Here is a 20,022-nt window from a genome sequence, read left to right on the forward strand (position 1 = left end):
CCCATGATGTCCCCTCGTGCCCCCTGCCATACCCACCCCATGTCCCCTTTCAGTTCCTCCTGTATCCCCTTGCCCTGCCCACCTCATGTCCCCAGTGTCCCCTCGTGTCCCCCTGCCACACCCACCCCATGTCCCCTTTCAGTTCCTCCCGTGTCCCCTTGCCCCGCCCACTTCATGTCCCCCATCGTGTCCCCCTGTCACATCCACCCCTGTCCCTCGGTGTCCCCCATCGTGTCCACCCCATGTCCCCTGGCCCTGCCCCTCATCCTGCCCTCTGTCCCTGCCTCAGTTTGTCCCCAAGGTCCCCCACCCCACTTTGGGTGACCCCCACATTGTCCCAATGGTGCCCTGTGACACCCCGGCCTTGTCCTCCCCCCGTGCCACCCCCGGGGGTCCTGTCCCCAAACCACCCCCTGTGTCCCCTGGCTGAGGGGGATCCTGCCCCAGTGTCACTGTTCCTGTCACCCAGGTCCCTTGGGACATTCCTGCCCCTGTGTCACCCCTGGGTCCTGTCCCTGTGTCACCCAACCCCGTTCCTGCACCTCTGTGTCACCCCTGCCCTTGTTCCCCCCATGTCACCCCGTGTCCCATGGGTCACCCAGTGCCACCCCCTGCCCGTGTCCCCAACGGCACAGGAAACGCCACCCGAAATCCCCAGGGGACACCGACAGTCCTTAAAGTCACCCCACCCTGTGGCACCCGTGGGTGCAGGGAGGGCAAGGGGACATTCTGGGCTGGTCCACAGCGTGACCACAGTGTCCCTGGTGGCACTACAGTGTGACAGTGCCATCAGAAACAAGCTCTGGTGGCACCACAGAGTGACAATGCCATTCCAGCTGAGCTCTGGTGCCACCACAGAGTGACAATGCCATCCCAGCCGAGCTCTGGTGCCACCACAGTGTGTGACAGTGCCATCCCAGCCGAGCTCTGGTGCCACCACAGTGGCAGTGCCATCAGAACCGAGCTTTGATGGCACCACAGTGTCACAGTGCCATCCCAGCTGTGTGACGGTGCCATCCCAGCTGAGCTCTGGTGGCAGAACAATGTCACAGTACCATCCCAGCTGTGTGACAGTGCCATCCCAGCCGAGCTCCTGGTGGGCTGGGCACAGCTGGGTGCTGAGGGGTGGCAGTGGTGACAGGGACACCGCAGGGATGGTGACAGGAACCCTGCAGCGGTGGTGACGGGGACACCGCAGGGATGGTGATGGGGACACTGCAGGGATGGTGACACTGCAGTGGTGGTGACGGGGTCACTGCAGTGGTGGCCCTGCCACCCCTTCCGGAGGCGGCCGATGGCCCCGAGCCGAGGTTTTGTTTTTTGTTTTGGTGGCGCTCGCCATGGAGACGGGACTCGTGCCAACGCCATCGTCCCTGCCGGCGCCACCGGGGACACTGCGGGGGCCACGTCCTCCCCCCCCGACCCTCAGCTGTCCCCTTGTCACCAGAGCCAGCCCCTGCTTGTCCCCGTCATCATCATCATCATCACAGCAGGGTCCTGGCACCCGCCACGTGCCACCGTGGGCATTGTCCCTGTCACAGCTCCTTGCTGCCACCGTGAGAGGTTTTGTCACCAGCAAAATGCTCAGGGGGGTTAAGCACAGCCTGTCCCCATCGTGTGACTCTGTCCCTGCTACTGCAGCCACACTGTCCCCACCACAGCCACTGTCCCTGTGTCCCCCTGCCACCGTGGCCTCCCTGTCCCCACCACGGTCACATTGTCCCCACCACAGTCACCCTGTCCCTGCCACAATCCCTGTCCCCACCACAGCTACATTGTCCCCACCAGGGCCACCCTATCTCCATGCGGGCCCCATGTCCCCCTGCCACCACGGCCACTCTGTCCCCTCCACAGCCACATTGTCCCCACCACAACCACATTGTCACCACTACAGCCACATTGTCCCCACCACAACCACATTGTCACCACTACAGCCACCCTGTTCCCACCACAGCCACATTGTCCCCACTACGGCCACATTGTCCCTGTCATGGCTACCCTGTCCCCATCATAGCCACATTGTCCCCACCACAGTCACCCTGTCCCCACGCAGCCCCGTGTCCCCCTGCCACCACGGCCACCCTGTCCCCGCCACGGCCACATTGTCCCCACCGCAGCCACCCTGTCCTCACTGCAGCCACATTGTCCCCACCACAGCCACCCTGTCCCCACAACGACAACACTGTCCCCACCACGGCCACATTGTCCCCACCGCAGCCACCCTGTCCTCACTGCAGTCACCTTGTCCCCACCACAACCACATTGTCACCACCACAGCCACCCTGTCCCCACCGCAGCCACCCTGTCCCCACCCCGTCCCCGTGCCCCCCGTGTCCCCCTCCCGGGGCGGGGCTGCCCCGGGGCGCGGTGCCGGCTCGCTCGCAGCCCCGGCCGCGGCCCCGGCGGATCCCGCCCCGGGGGCGGGCGGTGCCGGGCGGTCCCGGTGACATCAGCCGTGAAAAGGGCGCGGGCGGCGGCATCCGGCACTGCCGCCCCGGGAGCGCGGGACCGGCGCCGCAGGTAGGGAGGGGCTGGCACCGGCCACCGGCCACCGGGCACCGGTGAGGGATGGGGATGGCACCGGGAGCGGCGCGGGCACCGGGAAGGAGATGCGGACCGGGAGGACAGCGACAGGGCGGAGATGGGAACGGGCTCGGGACCGGCCACCATACCGGGGGCTCTCCCGGTGTCCCCCGGGGTGTCCCCCGGGGTGTTCCCCCCGCCCGCCCCGGTAGCGGTTGCGGCCGGACCGCGCCCGCGGAGCCGCCGGGACGCGCGGCCGCGCCCGGGAAACGGGACCGGGGTGCGGCTTCCGGCCCCGCCGTGCCGGGAGCCCCGGGGCGCGCCCGCGGGGCTGGCTCCGGTCCCCTCCCCGCCGCCCCCGGGGGGCTCTGGGCACCCTAGGGTGCTGCAGCCCTGGGTGCAGCCTCTCGCTGCTGTCCCCGGGGTGTGGCGGGGGTCCCCAGGGTGGCTTTGTGCTGGTTGGGGTCCCCTTCTTGTCGCCGCTGGAGGATTTCGGGGGTCCCCGGCGTGGCTCGGTCGCAGCGGGGCTGGGTACAGCCCTTTCCCTGCCGCCCCTAGGAAAGAATTTGGGGGTGCCCGGGGTGTCCCCTGGGGTGGCTGCCCCATAAGTGGGACCTTCCGTGTCCCCACGCTGGCCGGAGGGTCCCCAGCAGCCCAAGCCGGGCTGGGCGCAGCCCCTCCCGCCGAGTCCGGAGGTCGCCGGGGCCGCGGCGCTGGGTGCGGCTGTGTCCCCATCCCGCCTGGGCAAGCTCCGGCTGGGTCGGGAAGCGATCCCAGTTCCAGCTCCTCTTTGTTTCCCAACTCCTTGGCCCCCGGCCGGCCGCTCCCCACGCCACCCCCGCGGGGTCCCCACATGCCAGGCTGGGTCCAGGAGACCTCCGCGGTGGCACAAAGCTTTGGCTCCGGGGGCACACCTGGCTGGGGTCGGTTTTCCTCCTGTCCTGGGGGTGCTCCCGGTGACAGGACCCCCGAGCTTGAAGCCCGGCGTGTGACAGGGGTGAACGCTGCCCCAAACCGAGCCTGGCACCCCCGACTGGAGCTGGGCAACCCCCGGGGCTGGGCCGGGCAGCTGCCACATGTGCCCGGCTGGGACAGGGACACCGGGCAGGCGTGGCCACCCGCACGTGTTCTGGCTTCTCGGTGCCCCCAAATGCCAGCGGGGTGTGGGGGCGATGCACGGGTGGGCAGCTTCATGTGCCCACCACATTGTGGGGCAGAGGGGATGGAGAGACCCCCGAGGAGCTCGGGACACCCTGGCTGTACGGGCAGGGCCACTCTGCTCATGTCCCCCGTGGGCATTATCTCCAGCATGGGTGGCACCGCTCCAGCGGCACCTTGGCACAGCACCTGGCCAAGGGGTGGGGTGGGGACACCGCCGCCATCAGCCCTGGCCCCACGCTCCCGTGCCAGTCCCGGATCTGGCTCCGGGCCCGAGCAAACGGGCGAGATCCTCAAACAAGCTCCGACCGGCCCCCAGCGCCTGCCGAGCCGGCGCACGGCGGCGGGGCCGGGCCGCGGGCCGGGGATGCTCAGGGTGGCACGGAGGGCGTCACAGCGCTGCCCACCCTGCCCGGGGACAGCTGCCCCTCGGGTGGGCACAAACCCAGCGCGTTCCCGGCCAGCTGGGCAGGAAGAGGGCAGAGCCTGGGCAGCGCCTGGCACGGGCGATAAGGCTCCACGCCGGACGGGGCTGTGCCACGCCGAGGTGACGGCGTGGGTGCCACCGGAGCCACCAACGGGTGCCACCCCCGCAGATCCTCCTGCCGTCAGCATGGCGAACCGGGGCCCGTCGTACGGGCTGAGCCGGGAGGTGCAGCAGAAGATCGACCGGCAGTACGACCCCGAGCTGGAGCAGGTGCTGGTGCGCTGGATCCTGGCGCAGTGCGGCGGCGACGGCGGCGGCGCGGTGGCACAGCCGGCGCCCGGCAGGGACGGCTTCCAGCAGTGGCTGAAGGATGGCACGGTGAGTAGCCCCGTGGCCAGCTGGCATGGGTGCCACGCACCTGATCCCTACCATTAAACCCCGTCCCTGCCTGCAGGTGCTGTGCCGGCTCATCAACAGCCTCCACCCGCGGGGACAGGCGCCCGTGGCCAAAATCCAGGCGTCGGCCATGGCCTTCAAGCAGATGGAGCAGATCTCGCAGTTCCTGCAGGCGGCCGAGCGCTACGGCATCGCCGCCACCGACATCTTCCAGACCGTGGATCTCTGGGAAGGTGAGCGACCCGCGGGATGTGGGGTGGGACGGGATGGGGACGGAGCCGAGCCTGATGTGGACCTTCCAGGCAAGAACATGGCGTGCGTGCAGAGGACCCTGATGAACCTGGGCAGCCTGGCCGTGGCCAAGGGTGACGGGCTCTTCGTTGGAGACCCCAACTGGTTCCCCAAGTAGGTGGAGGTGCTGGAGGGGGAGGAACCCGGGTTGTGGGGTCCCCTGGGGATGCTGACACCCCCGTGTGCCCGCAGGAAGTCGCAGGAGAACCGGCGTGTCTTCTCCGAGGACAAGCTGAAGGAGGGGCAGAGCGTCATCGGGCTGCAGATGGGCACCAACCGGGGCGCCTCGCAGGCTGGCATGACGGGCTACGGGATGCCCCGCCAGATCCTCTGAGCCCCTCCGCGCCCCCCAGGCTCTGCCTGCTGGGGACCCCCCCACCCCAAAACTGCCTTAACCCCTCGCCATGGACCAACCGGGTGCCCCCCGCTCCAAGCCCGGGCAGCCGCCCCCTCGCCAGTTTTATCAGGACCAAAGTCATTTTTTTATTATTATTATTATTTGGCTGGGTGGGGGCGGCGCCGCCGCGCCCACCCCACAGCCCCGCAGTGCCTTGGGGGGCTGCTGGAGGCCCCCCCAGCGTTTTGGGGAGCAACCCCTGTGCCCCAATAAACAAATCCACTTCTTCTTTCCGGGCCTGGCTGGTCGTGATTTGGGGCTGGGGGAGGGCAGGGGGCTCCTGGTGGGTTAAAAGTGGGGGACCCCCGGTCTGGGGGGGGCAGGGACCCCATGGCCACACAGAGGGGCGTGGCCACGGCAAGGGGGCGTGGCCACGGCAAGGGGGCGTGACCACGACAAGGGGGCGTGGCTTTGCTGCTGGATCGCAGCGCCCCCTGCTGGCCGGGCGCTCTCCTTGCAGCGCCCCCTGCCGGCCACGCTTGTAACTGCACCAAAGATGGAAAAACATCTTTTTTTACCCCAAAACAGATGAGAAAATTCTGGTTTTGCGTCGTTTGTTCTGTTCTATTTATTTTCCGATAAACAGCCGTTATTCCCTTTCGTACATTTTTTTCCCTGAAAAAAATTTTCCTGAAAAAAACTTTCCCTGAAAAAAATTTTCCTGAAAAAAAATTTTCCCTGACATTTTTTTCCTTGAAAAACGTATGAAAAGGAATAACGTATTTTTGAAGTTATAATAATTTGGAGCGAGGGGGAATCTTCTTTTCCATTCCTGCCCTCCTTGGCAGGCATTAATCTTTCACACTGGGAGAAACAGGAAGGAAAATATTCCACTCCCATTTTTTGGGAGCAGCTGAGATCTGGTCCCCGGGAATTCAAAGGCAGCCAAACCCATTTTATATTTTATTTTCTCATTATTCATAATGAGGGACTGGGAAAATGAGCAAAACTCACCAGCTGTGGCTTGATTACATTGACCTAAAACCTTCAGAACACTAAATAAATATGAAAGATGGAAAAATCCCGTGTTTCGCCTCCGGTGCCACGACAAGGAATGGACAAATTCAGCACAGAGAATTTGGGTGATGACCTCAAACCTATAAAATGACAAATAAATGGGTTCTCCTAACCAATTTAATCCCCTAAAATATGCATTATCCCCTAAAATATGCAATATTTTATTTTATATTAATAAAATATATTATTTAAGGATATATATTTTTAATAATATATAAAATTTTAATATATATATTTAAAAATAATATTTCAAATATATACTATATATTATTAAAAAAATATTATTAAAATATGCATTATCCCCTAAAATATGCAATACTTTATTTTATATTATTAAAATATATTATTTTAATAATCTATATTTTATAATAGATAACATGTTAAAATTTATATTTTAAAATAATATTTAAGATATATATAATATTTATTATTAATATCTATTTTAAGATTATATTTTATATATTAAAATATATAAAATAAAAATATACACTATTAAAATATGCATTATCCCCTAAAATATGCAATAACCCCCTAAAAAAAGAGGCATTTCCCTTAATTTAAATCTCTCAAATTATGGGGAAAGGGGGGTTTTCTCAATTTAAACCCTTAATAAGGAAAGGCAGCAGGGTTTCCCCGGTTTTTTTCCCCTTATTTTCATCATCTTAAGGTTTAAACTTCAAGATGATGAAAATACGGGGTTCAAACCTTAAATTCAAGAAAAAAAAAAAAAAAGCCATCACCCAAGGACGTGATGACGATGGAACTGCACAAAATCGAAGTAAAACACCCAAAATAAGCTCTGTAATTCAAAATATTGAGCAGCAGGTGGCAATGCCACTCCACGGAAAAGATATAGGATTAAAAAAAACCCAAAATCCAAGAAATTCCGAGTGCCTATGAAAACCCAGAGTTCACCCCTTAGAATTTTTAAAACTTTAATAAAAAAAAAGATAAAATTTCCAGCTCGGGGGTGCTGAAAGAGCACTTAAAAAAGCTTAAAATGACATTAAAATCCTATTTTCTCCATAGCGTTCCATTGCTGGGGTTACACACCAATTCCTTAGATTATATAAAATTTATTAAATTATTTAAACACTCCCGAGAACTTTTGACGTTGAGAGAACTCAGAGCCTCCTGAACGCCGCTTTGGCCACCAGAGCAGGGAAATTCCAGGAAATGTCCGGGGTTCGTCCATTTTTTGGGGGGTTTTCCCAAGAAATCGTGATTTTTGGTGAACCTCGTTGCTGTTGCTGCTGGTTCTATTCCCTCTCGTTGCCGTTTCGGGAAATTTTTCTTCTCTCAGCCCTTTGGGATTTTTGGGTTTCCACGGGGGGGGACAGGGGCGGGTTTTAGCGGCACGCGTGGGCACCCATGGGTGGGGAGCGCCACTCCCCCCGGTGTCACAGCACATTCCCGTAGATGTCACCGGGTTCCCCAGGTCGCTCCCGGGGTCCCCGCAGCTCCGCGTAGGTCACCTGGGGATCCTGGAGCGTGGTGGCACGGGGGGACGCTGCGAGAGACACAGGCTGTGACATCTGGGTGGGGTGACACTCGTGGGTGACGTGTCCCTGTGCGTGTGTCCCCCCCGTACTCACCTCCTGCCCTCTCGGGGGTCACAATTTGGGTGTACAGCACCTCCCCCTCCTCTGGGGGGGCCGGGGGATCAGGGGGGGCTCTGAGGGAATAAAGGGGATGTGTGGGAAGGGGAGTTGTGGGGTGGGGGTAAAAGGGACTCATGGCTGGAGACCCCCACTCACCTTTCCTGGTGCTTCCTGGTGGCTGCAGAGGAAAGAGGGGAGGGGTCACTGTGGGGTCCCAGAGCCCTGACCCCTCTTAGGATTCCTGAAACCCCACGGGACCCTCAATTCCCCTCAGGACACCCAAGCATCCCTGGAGCCCCCCAGAATTCATGAACACCCCCAGTGTCCCCGAACTCAAGAATCCAAAGCTCAGCAGGGACAGAGACCCCCTCAAACCACCCCAAGGGCCCCTGAATGAACCCCCAACATCCCTGCAGGACCCTCCAGCACCTCGCCAAACCCTACAGGACACCCAGCCAAGGTCACAGTTCTGGGGCTGTGGGTGCTGCCCTACCGTTCCCAAATTCTGGTGGCCTCTACAGCTCCCTGGGACCCCCGTCCCCCCATTGTCACCCACCCACTCGGTGCCACCGGTGCCAGGCCACAATGACACCCACGAGCAGGACCAGGAACAAAAGGGCCCCACCGACCCCTGCAGCCACTGCAAGAAACAGAGGGGGACACATCAGGATCACCCATCACCCCAGGGGTGCTGCACTCCCTGGTGACCCTGTGTGACCCCACCTGTGTTCCTGTGTCCCCATGGTGTCACCTTCAGGGCCAGCTCTGGGCTGAGTGCCTGGAACACGCGATGCCCGTCCTGTCCCAGCTGGTTGGTGGCCACGCACTGGTAGGTGCCCGAATGTCCCACCTCGATGTCCCCGAGCTCCAGGAGGGGACCCTGGGCCACCTCCTGCCTGTTGTGCAGCCAGGTGAAGGTGACAGGGGCTGAGCCCACCTGCACCGAGCAGTGCAGGTTCACGGGATCACCTGCACGCACCTGGTGTGCCAGGGGACTGAGGGCGATGGTGGCATTGGCCACAGGCACTGCGGGGACACAGACAGGGCTGGCACCGGGCGGGGTGGGATGGGGGTGCCATGGGTGGGGTCACCCCCAGCGCGAGGGTCCCGCTCACCCAGCACGGTGACATTCAGGGGGTCACTCTCGGCCACGCTGTCCCCGTTGCTGACCCGGCACCGGTACTGGCCGCTGTCATTGTCCTCAACGTGCCGCAGCTCCAGGCCGGGCCCGGTGCCCAGCGGTGCCCCCGAGCCCTCCCGGTGCCAGGAGAAGGACAGGGGACCTGTCCCCTTGGCCACCGCGCAGCTCAGCACCAGGCTGTCCCCAGATGCCACCTGTGCCCCGGGGGGCTGCACCGACAGTGACACCCCCGAGGGTGGGACCCCTGCGGGAGGGGGACACCAGGGGACAGTGAGGGACCCAGGGGAGAGGGGCAGGGGGACCCCAGGGAGGGAGAGGGGGGCAGAGATGGGGGGGCTTGGAAAGGAACCCCGAGGTTCGGGGAGGGGACACCGGGAGAGGGAGGGGGCGACAGCAGGAAGGGGTGAGGGGACCCAGGGGGGGGATGGGGGAGACCCGCGACAGGGATGGGGGTCCCGGGCAGTAATGGGGAGACACGGAAAAGGTGTCGGGGAAGGATGGGGGTCCCAGGCAAGGCTGGGGGAGCCGGGAAGGGAGGGGGGGGCCCAGGGTGGGATCGGAGAAGGGATGGGGGGATCCAGGGTGGGATCGGAGAAGGGATGGGGGGACCCAGGGCGGGATTCGAGAAGGGATGGCGGGGCCCGGAACACGGATGGGGAACCCGGGGAAGGATGGAACGAGCCAGGGAGGGACCCGGGCAGTGATGGGGAGAGCTGGGAATGGTGTCGGGGAGAGCTGGGGGTCCCCAGACAGGGTTGGGGGACCCGGGGCGGGACCCTGAAAAGGATGGGGAGATCGGGGAAGGGATGGGAGGAAGGAGCCGGGGAGGGCTGAGGGCACCGGGGCGGGACCTGGGAAGGGAGGGGGGGACCCGGGAAATGTGTCAGGCAGGGCTGGGGGTCCCAGATGCTGATGGGGGTCCCCAGACAGGGACCCGGGGAGGCCGTGGGGGCTCCCCGTGCCCATCCCCGCACTCACTGCGCACCGTGACGCGGAGCCGGGCGCTGCTCTTCCGCACGGCCCCCCCCTCGGAGCGCACCTCGCAGCTGTAATTCCCCGAGTGGGAGACCCCCACTTTGGGCAGCAGCAGCTGCGGGGACCCCTGCGGGCCCCACATCACCCGCCCGTCCCGGTAGAACACATGCAGGAGGGGGGCTCGGGGCCGCAGGGGGCTGGGGGTGCTGAGGCAGCTGAGAGCCAGGGGGGACCCCTCGGTGGGCGCGGGGGGACCCTCCAGCACCGGCACAGAGAAGAGCTCTGGGGAGGAGAGGGGAGGTGAGGACGGTGACCCTGAGTCTGCTGGGGAAATGGCTTTGGGGGTGCCGGGATATTGGAGTTCACGCTGTGGGGGGCTCACCTGCACTGTCACTGTCACCAGTGCTGACTTCTTCCAACCCCAGTATCGCATCCAGCCCTCGCAGCTGTAGCGGCCGCTGTGGTTCAGCTGCAGAGGGGACAGGGGCAGCTCGGTCTGCTCCTGGAACAACCTCAGTTTCTGCCTCTCGTGGTAGAAGGACACCGAGGTGACCTTGTCATCATGCCAGCCCCGGCAGCGCAGTGTCAGCGTGTCCCCCTCCAGCAGCGCCCGCGCCGGCACCTGCAGCACCAGCCAGTCTGGGGGACAGAGGGGTCCTGTCACACCCCATGGCACCATGACCCATCGGGTCACACCAGCACACCAGGGTTCCCCAATTTCAGCATGGGGTCCCCTCAGAGCGGGGGACAGGCTCTGGGCACAGCACTGAGTGACCCATGGAGCGGAGCCCACCCAGAGCCCTCGGGGTCCCCGCGGTGCCAGGCTGGGGACACGCAAACCCCTCTCACCATTTGAGACAGTCACAGGGGAGCTGAGCCCGGTGCCGGGTCTGTGACACTGGTAGGTGCCACTCTCAGTGACAGTGACTTGGTCTCGTCCCTGCTGTCCCCATCGCTTCCTGTCCCTGTACCAGGTGGTGACACCGGCGGTCCCCGAGCCCTGGCAGGTCAGTGTCACCTGGTCCCACAGCACTGCCGGCCTCCAGAGGGGCTCCACAAGGAGCTGGGTGGTCTGGGCACCTGTGGGTGACAGGGGACACCAGCCTGCCAGGGCCACCACGGGGCTGGGGACAGCGGGGTGGGGACATGGCATCCCCCGAGGACTCACCAGCGAGGCCGAGGGTCTGGGCTGGAAGGGAGAAGGGACAGGGCTGGGTGGGGGTGGCACCGTGGGGACAGTGCCACTGAAGGCACAGGGTTTGGGGGCTGTCCCCAGAGTGTCCCCGTGGGGAGAACTTTCAGTTCTTGTGGGAAAGTGCGTGGGGATGGTCCCCAGCAGATTTGCGAGGCTGGGGACATGTCTGTGTCTCAGCCACCCCTGCACCACATCCCAGTGGCACGGATGCCTTGGGAACAGGGACACCGAGGCCACCCTGGGCTGAGGCAGATAATGGGGACACTGTGCACACCCCGGGCACCAGGACACCACGGACACAGCCCATGCTGGCCCAGGTCACCCCCACCAGCTCCTGATCCCATCCCCATGGCCACATCCTCACCCTTCTTGTCCCCTTCTGTCCCTGCATCCCAGTTCCCTTGTCCCTGTGCCCAGAGCTCCCTGAGCCCAAAGGTGCCAGTCCCCACATTCCTGTCCCCACATTCCCATCCCCAAATTCCTGCCCCCTCTTCCTGTCCCCAAACCACCTGACATCCCCAGTGACACCAAGCTGCACTGTGGGCAACAGGGACTGGCACTGCTGGCCTTGGGGACCTCAGGGGACCCCGCAGCCCCCCTGTGCCCCCTCCCCACCGGTCTCTGCCCCACCAGGGCCCATCCCTGGGCTGTCAGGCCCGTGCTGGGGCACTCACCCCACAGGAGCAGTGCCACCTTCCCGGCCATCCCGGTGTCCCCAGCCATGTGGACTGGCTGTCCCTGGCTGCTGTGGCCACCGCTCCCCTGGCTGGCGGCTCTTCGGATGAAGGGGAAGGAAGCGAGGTCACGTCTCGTCCCCACGTGGGGGTGGCCCTTGGTGGGGGCAGGGTCGGACAGGATGGGGGCAGGGTGGGGGAAAGGAGACACAGCAGGGGACAGGTTGGGGACAATTTGGGATAGTCTGGGGACATGGTGGGGGATGCTGCTGGGGGCCTGGGGGATGTGGGGAACCAAGGATGGGTGTCCAGGAGAATGGGGCTCCAGGGGAATTGGCGTCTCCATGCCTGGGGGGATTCAGGGATGGGGGTGCTGTGGGAACATGGTCCCCAGGAATTTGGGCTCATGGCATGTGGGTGCCAGGGTTGGGGGTGTACGGGGGAAAAAAGAACCCTTGGGAAGAGGGGTTCTAGTGGAAGAATCAGCCACTGGGATGGGATCAAGGCAAGGCTGGTCCCGGGCAATGGCAGTGCTGGGATGGGGGTCCCTGGGAAGGAGAGACAAAAGTGATGGGGGTCCCATGACTGGGGAACCAGGAATGGGGTTGCCAGGGATGGGCAGTGCCTGGGTGGGGACGGGAGTCACAGCTCCTTCTCAGGGTGCCTCAGATTTTGGGGTGACCCAGGGCCCAGCACAGCCCCCAGTCCGGGTGCTCGTTTCCTGGGCAGCATCACATGGGTGTCCGGGGTTGCTCTGCCTCTGTGCCCTCCCCTGCCCTTGACTTTTCCCAGTCTTTATTTCTCCTTTAATTTTCCTCATTTTGTGCCATGTCCCCTGACCCCTGGTTCCTGGCTCATCAATCCAGGGAGCAGCTGAGCAGGGAATGGGATGGGGGGACCCAGGGGAAGGGGCAAATGGGGAGTGGGGAGTTCAGGGAAGGGTGGGGAGGCTGTGGGGGATGGAGGTGTTGGGCTGTGCCCCTCAACACTTTCACTTTCTTTTTGCTGGACAAGAAGGAAGAGGCTGTTTGTGCTGAGAGTCAGATGGGAAAGGGGAGGGGATTCTGTCCTGGGGGAAAACCAGGGGAGTCCTGTCCTGGGAGGTCCTTGTTTTGGGGAAATCCAGTCCAGGGTTGACACATCCTGGCATGGGGGGTCCTGTCCAGTGCGTGGCACTTCCAGAAATGTCCCTGCATATTCCTGGATGGCTGCCTGTTCCAGGGCTGGCACATCCTGGGCACCCCGTCAGTCCAAGGCTGGAGCCCAGCCATGGCCCAGCCCCACTGCACAGGGGTGGCCACTGGCCAGCCCTGCTCTGGCCAGCCCCAGGTGGCAGCCAGGACCTGAGGGTCCCCCCCAGCCCCCTTGGCTTTGATTCTGGCAGCTTTAGAGCTGCTGCAGAGGTGAGAATCCTGTGGGGGAAGTGGCCTGCCTGTGGTTTGCTCAGCCCTGCAAGAAGCACAAAACCCAAAAGGAGCCCAAGCTGTGGCTCTGTGAGGGCCTTTGATGGTTTTCAGGGCAGGGCTGGCTGGAAACCCCCCTGCAGGGGCAGCTGAGAGGGAACCAGTCCGGAAATGCAGCAATTGATCATTTTGTCTCTTGCAGCAATGGTCTGAGATAGCTCCAAAAACCCTGCAAAGACAATAACGTTTTGCACAAGAACCTGACCAGGTCCCTCCTCCTTGCTGTCTCAAACCTGCAGCCCCGTGGAACATCCTGGCAAGAATATTTGGGTTCTGGCTCGGCTGCCCTACAAGAGGGAATTGTGTGGAAACATCGAGCAATGTCTGTGTGCTGCGGCCGTGGTGGGGCTGTGGGGAGTGACCCTGTCTGGATTCCAGGTGTCCCCAGAGCTGCTCCATCCCTGCCCTGCTCACCTGCACAGGGCACGGGGAATAGACAGGGCTCTGCCCCAGCCCTGCCCCACCCCTGCCAGGGTACCCCTCCACTTCGCGGAGCTGTGGGGACCTTACCCTGTGTCGTGGTTGAACACTGGCACAATGCCAGTGCCCCCATGAAAATGCAACCTCTCAGCTGAATGCTGTGAAATGAGATCGAGAGCGGAGCAAAGCAGGCCAAGCTTAATAACCAAAAGGGAAAAAACTTTATGAAGATACTAGTACTATACTTTTATTAAAGAGGGAAAAAAATACCAGAAAGGAAAGCACACAAAGAATCCAAAATGAAAACCTGTCAAAACATTTCTCTTCCCAGTGCCCCCAGTGTCACAACACGATCTTGTTGTCACGGGGGTCCCGCTGTCCCTCGTAGGGTCCCGGCAGCTCCGCGTTGGTCACTCGTGGATCCCGAGGTGGGGCAGGGCCAGGGGACACCCGTGGGGGCCCTGAGAGTGACACTGGTTGTGGGGACCTGGGGGAGAGGGGACACCTGAGGGTGATGCATTCCTCTGTCCCCTCCTCCGGGGTGTCCTGTGGGGATAAGGGGGGGTCTGGGTGGTGTCAGGGGAGGCGGAAAGGGGAGTCCCAGCCCAAGCCCCCCACTCACCTGTCCTGGAGCTTCCTGGCAGCTGCAAGGGAAACGGGAGGGGGTGACCGTGGGGACCCCAGGACCCCTGAACCTTCCTGGCACCTCGGCAGCTCCAACCACCCTTGGAACTTCTGCACCACCACAGTGCTCCAAACCCACCCGGTATCCCCGATCGTTTGAGCCCCAGAACACCAAGCCTGGCAGGGAGGGGCACCTCCAAGCTCCCCCACCCCCCTGAAAAGATCCCCCAACATCCCCGCATGGCCCATCAAGAGCTCCACAAGTGCTCCCAGAGCTCCTGGTGCCACCCCAATGTTCCCCAAAGCCCACCCAGGGATGGCCCTGGAGCCCAACCAAGACCCTCCAAATTCCCCGCAGATCCCCCAGCCCCCCCAGCCGAGGTCACTGCGGGCTCAGTTTCCCCAGCTCAGGGTCCCTGGCTGCTGCTGATCTCTGCCCCCACTCTGGGGGCTTCCCCTCACTCCAGGACCCCCATCCCCCCATTGTCACCCACCCCGGCGGTGCCACCAGAGACAGCCCCCGACGACAGCCAGGAGCAGGAGCAGGAACAGGAGGGTCCTGCCGACATTCACAGCCACTGCTGGGGACAGAGGGGGACACACCGGGGTCACCCTGAGCCTCGGGGGTCCTGAACAGCCCAGTGACCCCGTGGGACCCCACCTGTGAGCCAGGGAGAGCCAGGTGCCACCTCCAGGACCAGCTTGGGGGTGAGTGCACGGAACACACGATGCCCGTCCTGTCCCAGCTGGTTGGTGGCCACGCACTGGTAGGTGCCCGAATGTCCCACCTCGACGTCCCCGAGCTCCAGGAGGGGACCCTGGGCCACCTCCTGCCCGTTGTGCAGCCAGGTGAAGGTGACAGGGGCTGAGCCCACCTGCACCGAGCAGCGCAGGGTCACGGTGTCACCTGCGCGCACCTGGTGTGCCAGGGGACTGGGGGTGATGGTGGCATTGGCCACGGGCACTGCGGGGACACAGACAGGGCTGGCACCGGGCGGGGTGGGATGGGGGTGCCGTGGGTGGGGTCACCCCCAGCCCGATGGTCCCGCTCACCCAGCACGGTGACATTCAGGGGGTCACTCTCGGCCACGTTCTCCCCGTTGCTGACCCGGCACCGGTACTGGCCGCTGTCATTGTCCTCAACGTGCCGCAGCTCCAGGCGGGGCCCGGTGCCCAGCGGTGCCCCCGAGCCCTCCCGGTGCCAGGAGAAGGACAGGGGACCTGTCCCCTTGGCCACCGCACAGCTCAGCACCAGGCGGTCCCCAAGTGCCACCTGTGCCCCGGGGGGCTGCACCGACAGGGACACCCCCGAGGGCGGGACCCCTGCGGGAGGGGGACACCAGGGGACAGTGAGGGACCGAGGGATTTGGGGAGGGGCAGGGGGACCCCAGGGAGGGAGAGGGGGGCAGAGATGGGGGGGCTTGGAAAGGAACCCTGAGGAAAGATGGAGGGTCCAGGGAGGGGACACTGGTAGAGGGTGGGGTGCAACACCAGGAGGGTGTGAGAGACCCCAGAGCGGGGACCTTGAGACCCGTGGATGGACCTCAGAGTGGGGTGGGGAGATCCAGGGAGGGGTGAGGGGACCTGGTGAGGGATGGGGAAATAGGAGCCAGGAATGGGGGACCTGGGAGGGACCCATGGCAGGGATGGCAAGACACAGAAAAGCCTTCGGGGAAGGATGGGGATACCCATGTAGGGCAGGTGAACCTGGGCTGGGAACTGTAAAAGGAGAGGGGGAGCCATGGAGGGATCCCAAAAAGGTTTGGGGCCTCAAGGCAGGTGTCAGGCTCGGCTTGGGGTCCCTAACGAGGGGACCGGGGAGGCCCTGGGGGCTCCCCGTGCCCATCCCCGCACTCACTGCGCACCGTGACGCGGAGCCGGGCGCTGCTCTTCCGCACGGCCCCCCGCTCGGAGCGCACCTCGCAGCTGTAATTCCCCGAGTGGGAGACCCCCACTTTGGGCAGCAGCAGCTGCGGGGACCCCTGCGGGCCCCTCACCACCTGCCCGTCCCGGTAGAACACGTGCAGGAGGGGGGCTCGGGGCCGCAGGGGGCTGGGGGTGCTGAGGCAGCTGAGAGCCAGGGGGGACCCCTCGGTGGGCTCGGGGGGACCCTCCAGCACCGGCACCGAGAAGAGCTCTGGGGAGGAGAGGGGAGGTGAGGACGGTGACCCTGAGTCCCTGGGGAGTGGCTTTGGGGGTGCCAGGATATTGGAGTTCACGCTGTGGGGGGCTCACCCTGCACTGTCACTGTCACCAGTGCTGACTTCTTCCAACCCCAGTATTCCACCCGGCCCTCACAGCTGTAGCGGCCGCTGTGGTTCAGCTGCAGAGGGGACAGGGGCAGCTCGGTCTGCTCATGGAACCAACTCAGTTTCTGCCTCTCGTGGTAGAAGGACACCGAGGTGACCTTGTCATCCCGCCAGCCCCGGCAGCGCAGTGTCAGCGTGTCCCCCTCCAGCAGCGCCGGCGCCGGCACCTGCAGCACCAGCCAGTCTGGGGGACAGAGGGGTCCTGTCACACCCCATGGCACCGGGACCCCCCAGCGCAGCAGGGGTCCCCAATTTCAACACGGAGTCCCCAGAGCAGGGGACAGGCTCTGGGCACAGCAGGGGTGATCCATGGAGCGGAGCCCACCCAGAGCCCTCGGGTTCCCCGCGGTGTCAGGCTGGGGACACCCAAACCCCTCTCACTCTTTGAGACAGTCACAGGGGAGCTGAGCCCGGTGCCAGGTCTGTGACACGTGTAGGTGCCACTCTCAGTGACAGTGATTCGGTCTTGTCCCTGCTGTCCCCATCGCTTCCTGTCCCTGTACCAGGTGGTGACACCGGCGGTCCCCGAGCCCTGGCAGGTCAGTGTCACCCGGTCCCACAGCACTGCCGGCCTCCAGGGGGGCTCCATGAGGAGCTGGGTGGTCTGGGCAGCTGTGGGTGACAGGGGACACCAGCCTGCCAGGGCCACCACGGGGCTGGGGACAGCGGGGTGGGGACATGGCATCCCCCGAGGACTCACCAGCGAGGCCGAGGGTCTGGGCTGGAAGGGAGAAGGGACAGGGCTGGGTGGGGGTGGCACCGTGGGGACAGTGCCACTGAGGGCACAGGGTTTGTGTGCTGTCCCCAAAGTGTCCCCGTGGGGAGAACTTTCAGTTCTTGTGGGAAAGTGCGTGGGGATGGTCCCCAGCAGATTTGCGAGGCTGGGGACATGTCTGTGTCACAGCCACCCCTGCACCACATCCCAGTGGCACGGATGCCTTGGGAACAGGGACACCGAGGCCACCCTGGGCTGAGGCAGAACACGGGGACACTGTGCACACCCCGGGCACCAGGACACCACGGACACAGCCCATGCTGGCCCAGGTCACCCCCACCAGCTCCTGATCCCATCCCCATGGCCACATGCTCACCCCTCTTGTCCCCTTCTGTCCCTGCATCCCAGTTCCCTTGTCCCTGTGCCCAGAGCTCCCTGAGCCCAAAGGTGCCAGTCCCCACATTCCTGTCCCCACATTCCCATCCCCAAATTCCTGCCCCCTCTTGCTGTCCCCAAAGCCACCCAACATCCCCAGTCACACCAAGCTGCACTGTGGGCAACAGGGACTGGCACTGCTGGCCTTGGGGACCTCAGGGGACCCCGCAGCCCCCCTGTCCCCCCTCCCCACCAGTCTCTGCCCCACCAGGGCCCATCCCTGGGCTGTCAGGCCCGTGCTGGGGCACTCACCCCACAGGAGCAGTGCCACCTTCCCGGCCATCCCGGTGTCCCCAGCCATGTGGACTGGCTGTCCCTGGCTGCTGTGGCCACCGCTCCCCTGGCTGGCGGCTCTTCGGATGAAGGGGAAGGAAGCGAGGTCACGTCTCGTCCCCACGTGGGGGTGGCCCTTGGTGGGGGCAGGGTCGGACAGGATGGGGGCAGGGTGGGGGAAAGGAGACACAGCAGGGGACAGGTTGGGGACAATTTGGGATAGTCTGGGGACATGGTGGGGGATGCTGCTGGGGGCTTGGGGGAAGTGGGGAACCAAGGATGGGTGTCCAGGAGAATGGGGCTCCAGGGGAATTGGCGTCTCCATGCTGGGGGGATTCAGGGGTGGGGGTGCTGTGGGAACATGGTCCCCAGGCATTTGGGCTCATGGCATGTGGGTGCCAGGGTTGGGGGTGTACGGGGGAAAAAAGAACCCTTGGGAAGAGGAGTTCTGGGGGAAGAAGCAGCCACTGGGATGGGATCAAGGCAAGGTTGGTCCCGGGCAATGGCAGTGCTGGGATGGGGGTCCCTGGGAAGGAGAGACAAAAGTGATGGGGGTCCCATGACTGGGGAACCAGGAATGGGGTTGCCAGGGATGGGCAGTGCCTGGGTGGGGACGGGAGTCACAGCTCCTTCTCAGGGTGCCTCAGATTTTGGGGTGACCCAGGGCCCAGCACAGCCCCCACCCTGGGGTGCTCGTTTCCTGGGCAGCATCACATGGGTGTCCGGGGTTGCTCTGCCTCTGTGCCCTCCCCTGCCCTTGACTTTTCCCAGTCTTTATTTCTCCTTTAATTTTCCTCATTTTGTGCCATGTCCCCTGACCCCTGGTTCCTGGCTCATCAATCCAGGGAGCAGCTGAGCAGGGAATGGGTTCGGGGGACCCAAGGGAAGGGGCAAATGGGGAGTGGGGGGTGCAGGGAAGGGTGGGGAGGCTGTGGGGGATGGAGGTGTTGGGCTGTGCCTCTCCACACTTTCACTTTCGTTTTGCTGGACAAGAAGGAAGAGGCTGTTTGTGCTGAGAGTCTGATGGGAAAGGGGAGGGGATTCTGTCCTGTGGGAAAACCAGGGGAGTCCTGACCTGGGAGGTCCTTGTTTTGGGGAAATCCAGTCCAGGGGTGACATCCTGGCATGGCGGGTCCTGTCCAGTGCGTGGCACTTCCAGAAATGTCCCTGCACATTCCTAGCCGGATGCCTGTCCCAGGAGTGGCACATTCTGGGCACACCGTCAGTCCAAGGCTGGAGCCCAGCCATGGCCCAGCCCCACTGCACAGGGGTGGCCACGGCCCAGCCCTACTCTGGCCAGCCCCAGGTGGCAGCCAGGACCTGAGGGTCCCCCCAGCCCCCTTGGCTTTGATTCTGGCAGCTTTAGAGCTGCTGCAGAGGTGAGAATCCTGTGGGGGAAGTGGCCTGCCTGTGGTTTGCTCAGCCCTGCAAGAAGCACAAAACCCAAAGGGAGCCCAAGCAGTGGCTCTGCGAGGGCCTTGGATGGTTTTCAGAGCAGGGCTGGCTGGAAACCCCCCTGCAGGGGCAGCTGAGAGGGAACCAGTCCGGAAATGCAGCAATTGATCATTTTGTCTCTTGCAGCAAGGTGCTGAGATAGCTCCAAAAACCCTGCAAAGACAATAACGTTTTGCACAAGAACCTGACCAGGTCCCTCCTCCTTGCTGTCTCAAACCTGCAGCCCCGTGGAACATCCTGGCAAGAATATTTGGGTTCTGGCTCGGCTGCCCTACAAGAGGGAATTGTGTGGAAACATCGAGCAGTGTCTGTGTGCTGCGGCCGTGGTGGGGCTGTGGGGAGTGACCCTGTCTGGATTCCAGGTGTCCCCAGAGCTGCTCCATCCCTGCCCTCCTCACCTGCACAGGGCACGGGGAATAGACAGGGCTCTGCCCCAGCCCTGCCCCAGCCCTGCCAGGGTACCCCTCCACTTCGCGGAGCTGTGGGGACCTTACCCTGTGTCGTGGTTGAACACTGGCACAATGCCAGTGCCC

General features: G+C 62.9%; 3 protein-coding genes across 7 annotated transcripts; 1 reads left to right on the plus strand and 2 right to left on the minus strand.

Moving 5' to 3' along the window:
- Positions 1-2,485: 2,485 nt before the first annotated feature.
- TAGLN2 (transgelin 2) lies at positions 2,486-5,429 on the plus strand. 2 transcript variants are annotated; one of them, XM_085560635.1, is made up of 5 exons: positions 2,486-2,520; positions 4,146-4,486; positions 4,563-4,737; positions 4,807-4,909; positions 4,988-5,429. In XM_085560635.1, the coding sequence occupies exons 2-5, from the start codon at positions 4,295-4,297 to the stop codon at positions 5,127-5,129; spliced, it is 612 nt and encodes a 203-aa protein (XP_085416761.1). In that variant the 5' UTR covers positions 2,486-2,520; positions 4,146-4,294; the 3' UTR covers positions 5,130-5,429. The 2 variants fall into 2 exon arrangements, with proteins under 2 accessions (XP_085416761.1, XP_021387962.1); XM_021532287.2 differs by having other exon boundaries at positions 4,278-4,486.
- Positions 5,430-6,675: 1,246 nt separating this feature from the next.
- Positions 6,676-13,750, minus strand: LOC116184463 (Fc receptor-like protein 2). Of its 2 annotated transcripts, XM_085560629.1 has the most exons (10): positions 11,796-13,750; positions 11,095-11,115; positions 10,776-11,006; positions 9,930-10,565; positions 8,926-9,195; positions 8,534-8,836; positions 8,367-8,450; positions 7,967-7,988; positions 7,805-7,884; positions 6,680-7,719 (listed from the first exon to the last, which is right to left on the minus strand). In XM_085560629.1, exons 1-10 carry the CDS (start codon positions 12,139-12,141, stop codon positions 7,610-7,612), a joined length of 2,103 nt encoding a protein of 700 aa, XP_085416755.1. In that variant the 5' UTR covers positions 12,142-13,750; the 3' UTR covers positions 6,680-7,609. The 2 variants fall into 2 exon arrangements, with proteins under 2 accessions (XP_085416754.1, XP_085416755.1); XM_085560628.1 differs by having other exon boundaries at positions 6,676-7,884.
- Positions 13,751-13,899: 149 nt separating this feature from the next.
- On the minus strand, positions 13,900-19,169 carry FCRL6 (Fc receptor like 6). 3 transcript variants are annotated; one of them, XM_085560632.1, is made up of 10 exons: positions 18,014-19,169; positions 17,312-17,332; positions 16,993-17,223; positions 16,538-16,795; positions 16,161-16,439; positions 15,356-15,625; positions 14,964-15,266; positions 14,797-14,883; positions 14,301-14,322; positions 13,900-14,139 (listed from the first exon to the last, which is right to left on the minus strand). In XM_085560632.1, the coding sequence occupies exons 1-10, from the start codon at positions 18,408-18,410 to the stop codon at positions 14,040-14,042; spliced, it is 1,968 nt and encodes a 655-aa protein (XP_085416758.1). In that variant the 5' UTR covers positions 18,411-19,169; the 3' UTR covers positions 13,900-14,039. The 3 variants fall into 3 exon arrangements, with proteins under 3 accessions (XP_085416758.1, XP_085416757.1, XP_085416756.1); XM_085560631.1 differs by having other exon boundaries at positions 13,900-14,165; positions 14,797-14,880; positions 18,014-19,164; XM_085560630.1 differs by having other exon boundaries at positions 13,900-14,165; positions 18,014-19,163.
- Positions 19,170-20,022: the final 853 nt, after the last annotated feature.

Source organism: Lonchura striata, chromosome 25 (genome assembly GCF_050655825.1).
Source record: "Lonchura striata isolate lonStrDom1 chromosome 25, ASM5065582v1, whole genome shotgun sequence".
In the NCBI taxonomy this organism is placed as follows: domain Eukaryota; kingdom Metazoa; phylum Chordata; class Aves; order Passeriformes; family Estrildidae; genus Lonchura; species Lonchura striata.

Bases quoted from the DNA above. Each gene is read 5' to 3' on its own strand.
- TAGLN2 (XM_085560635.1), top strand. From the start codon at position 4,295: ATGGCGAACCGGGGCCCGTCGTACGGGCTGAGCCGGGAGGTGCAGCAG. The intron at 4,738-4,806 runs GTGAGCGACCCG...TGGACCTTCCAG, and splicing joins GACCGTGGATCTCTGGGAAG to GCAAGAACATGGCGTGCGTG. The intron at 4,910-4,987 runs GTAGGTGGAGGT...GTGTGCCCGCAG, and splicing joins GACCCCAACTGGTTCCCCAA to GAAGTCGCAGGAGAACCGGC.
- LOC116184463 (XM_085560628.1), bottom strand. From the start codon at position 12,141: ATGGAGACGCCAATTCCCCTGGAGCCCCATTCTCCTGGACACCCATCC. The intron at 8,837-8,925 runs GTGAGCGGGACC...GTGTCCCCGCAG, and splicing joins CCTGAATGTCACCGTGCTGG to TGCCTGTGGCCAATGCCACC. The intron at 8,451-8,533 runs GTGGGGTCACAC...TGTTTCTTGCAG, and splicing joins ATGGGGACACAGGAACACAG to TGGCTGCAGGGGTCGGTGGG.
- FCRL6 (XM_085560630.1), bottom strand. From the start codon at position 18,410: ATGCCTGGGGACCATGTTCCCACAGCACCCCCACCCCTGAATCCCCCC. The intron at 16,796-16,992 runs GTGAGAGGGGTT...TCTGTCCCCCAG, and splicing joins CCCTGTGACTGTCTCAAAGA to ACTGGCTGGTGCTGCAGGTG. The intron at 14,884-14,963 runs GTGGGGTCCCAC...CTCTGTCCCCAG, and splicing joins TGGCTCTCCCTGGCTCACAG to CAGTGGCTGTGAATGTCGGC.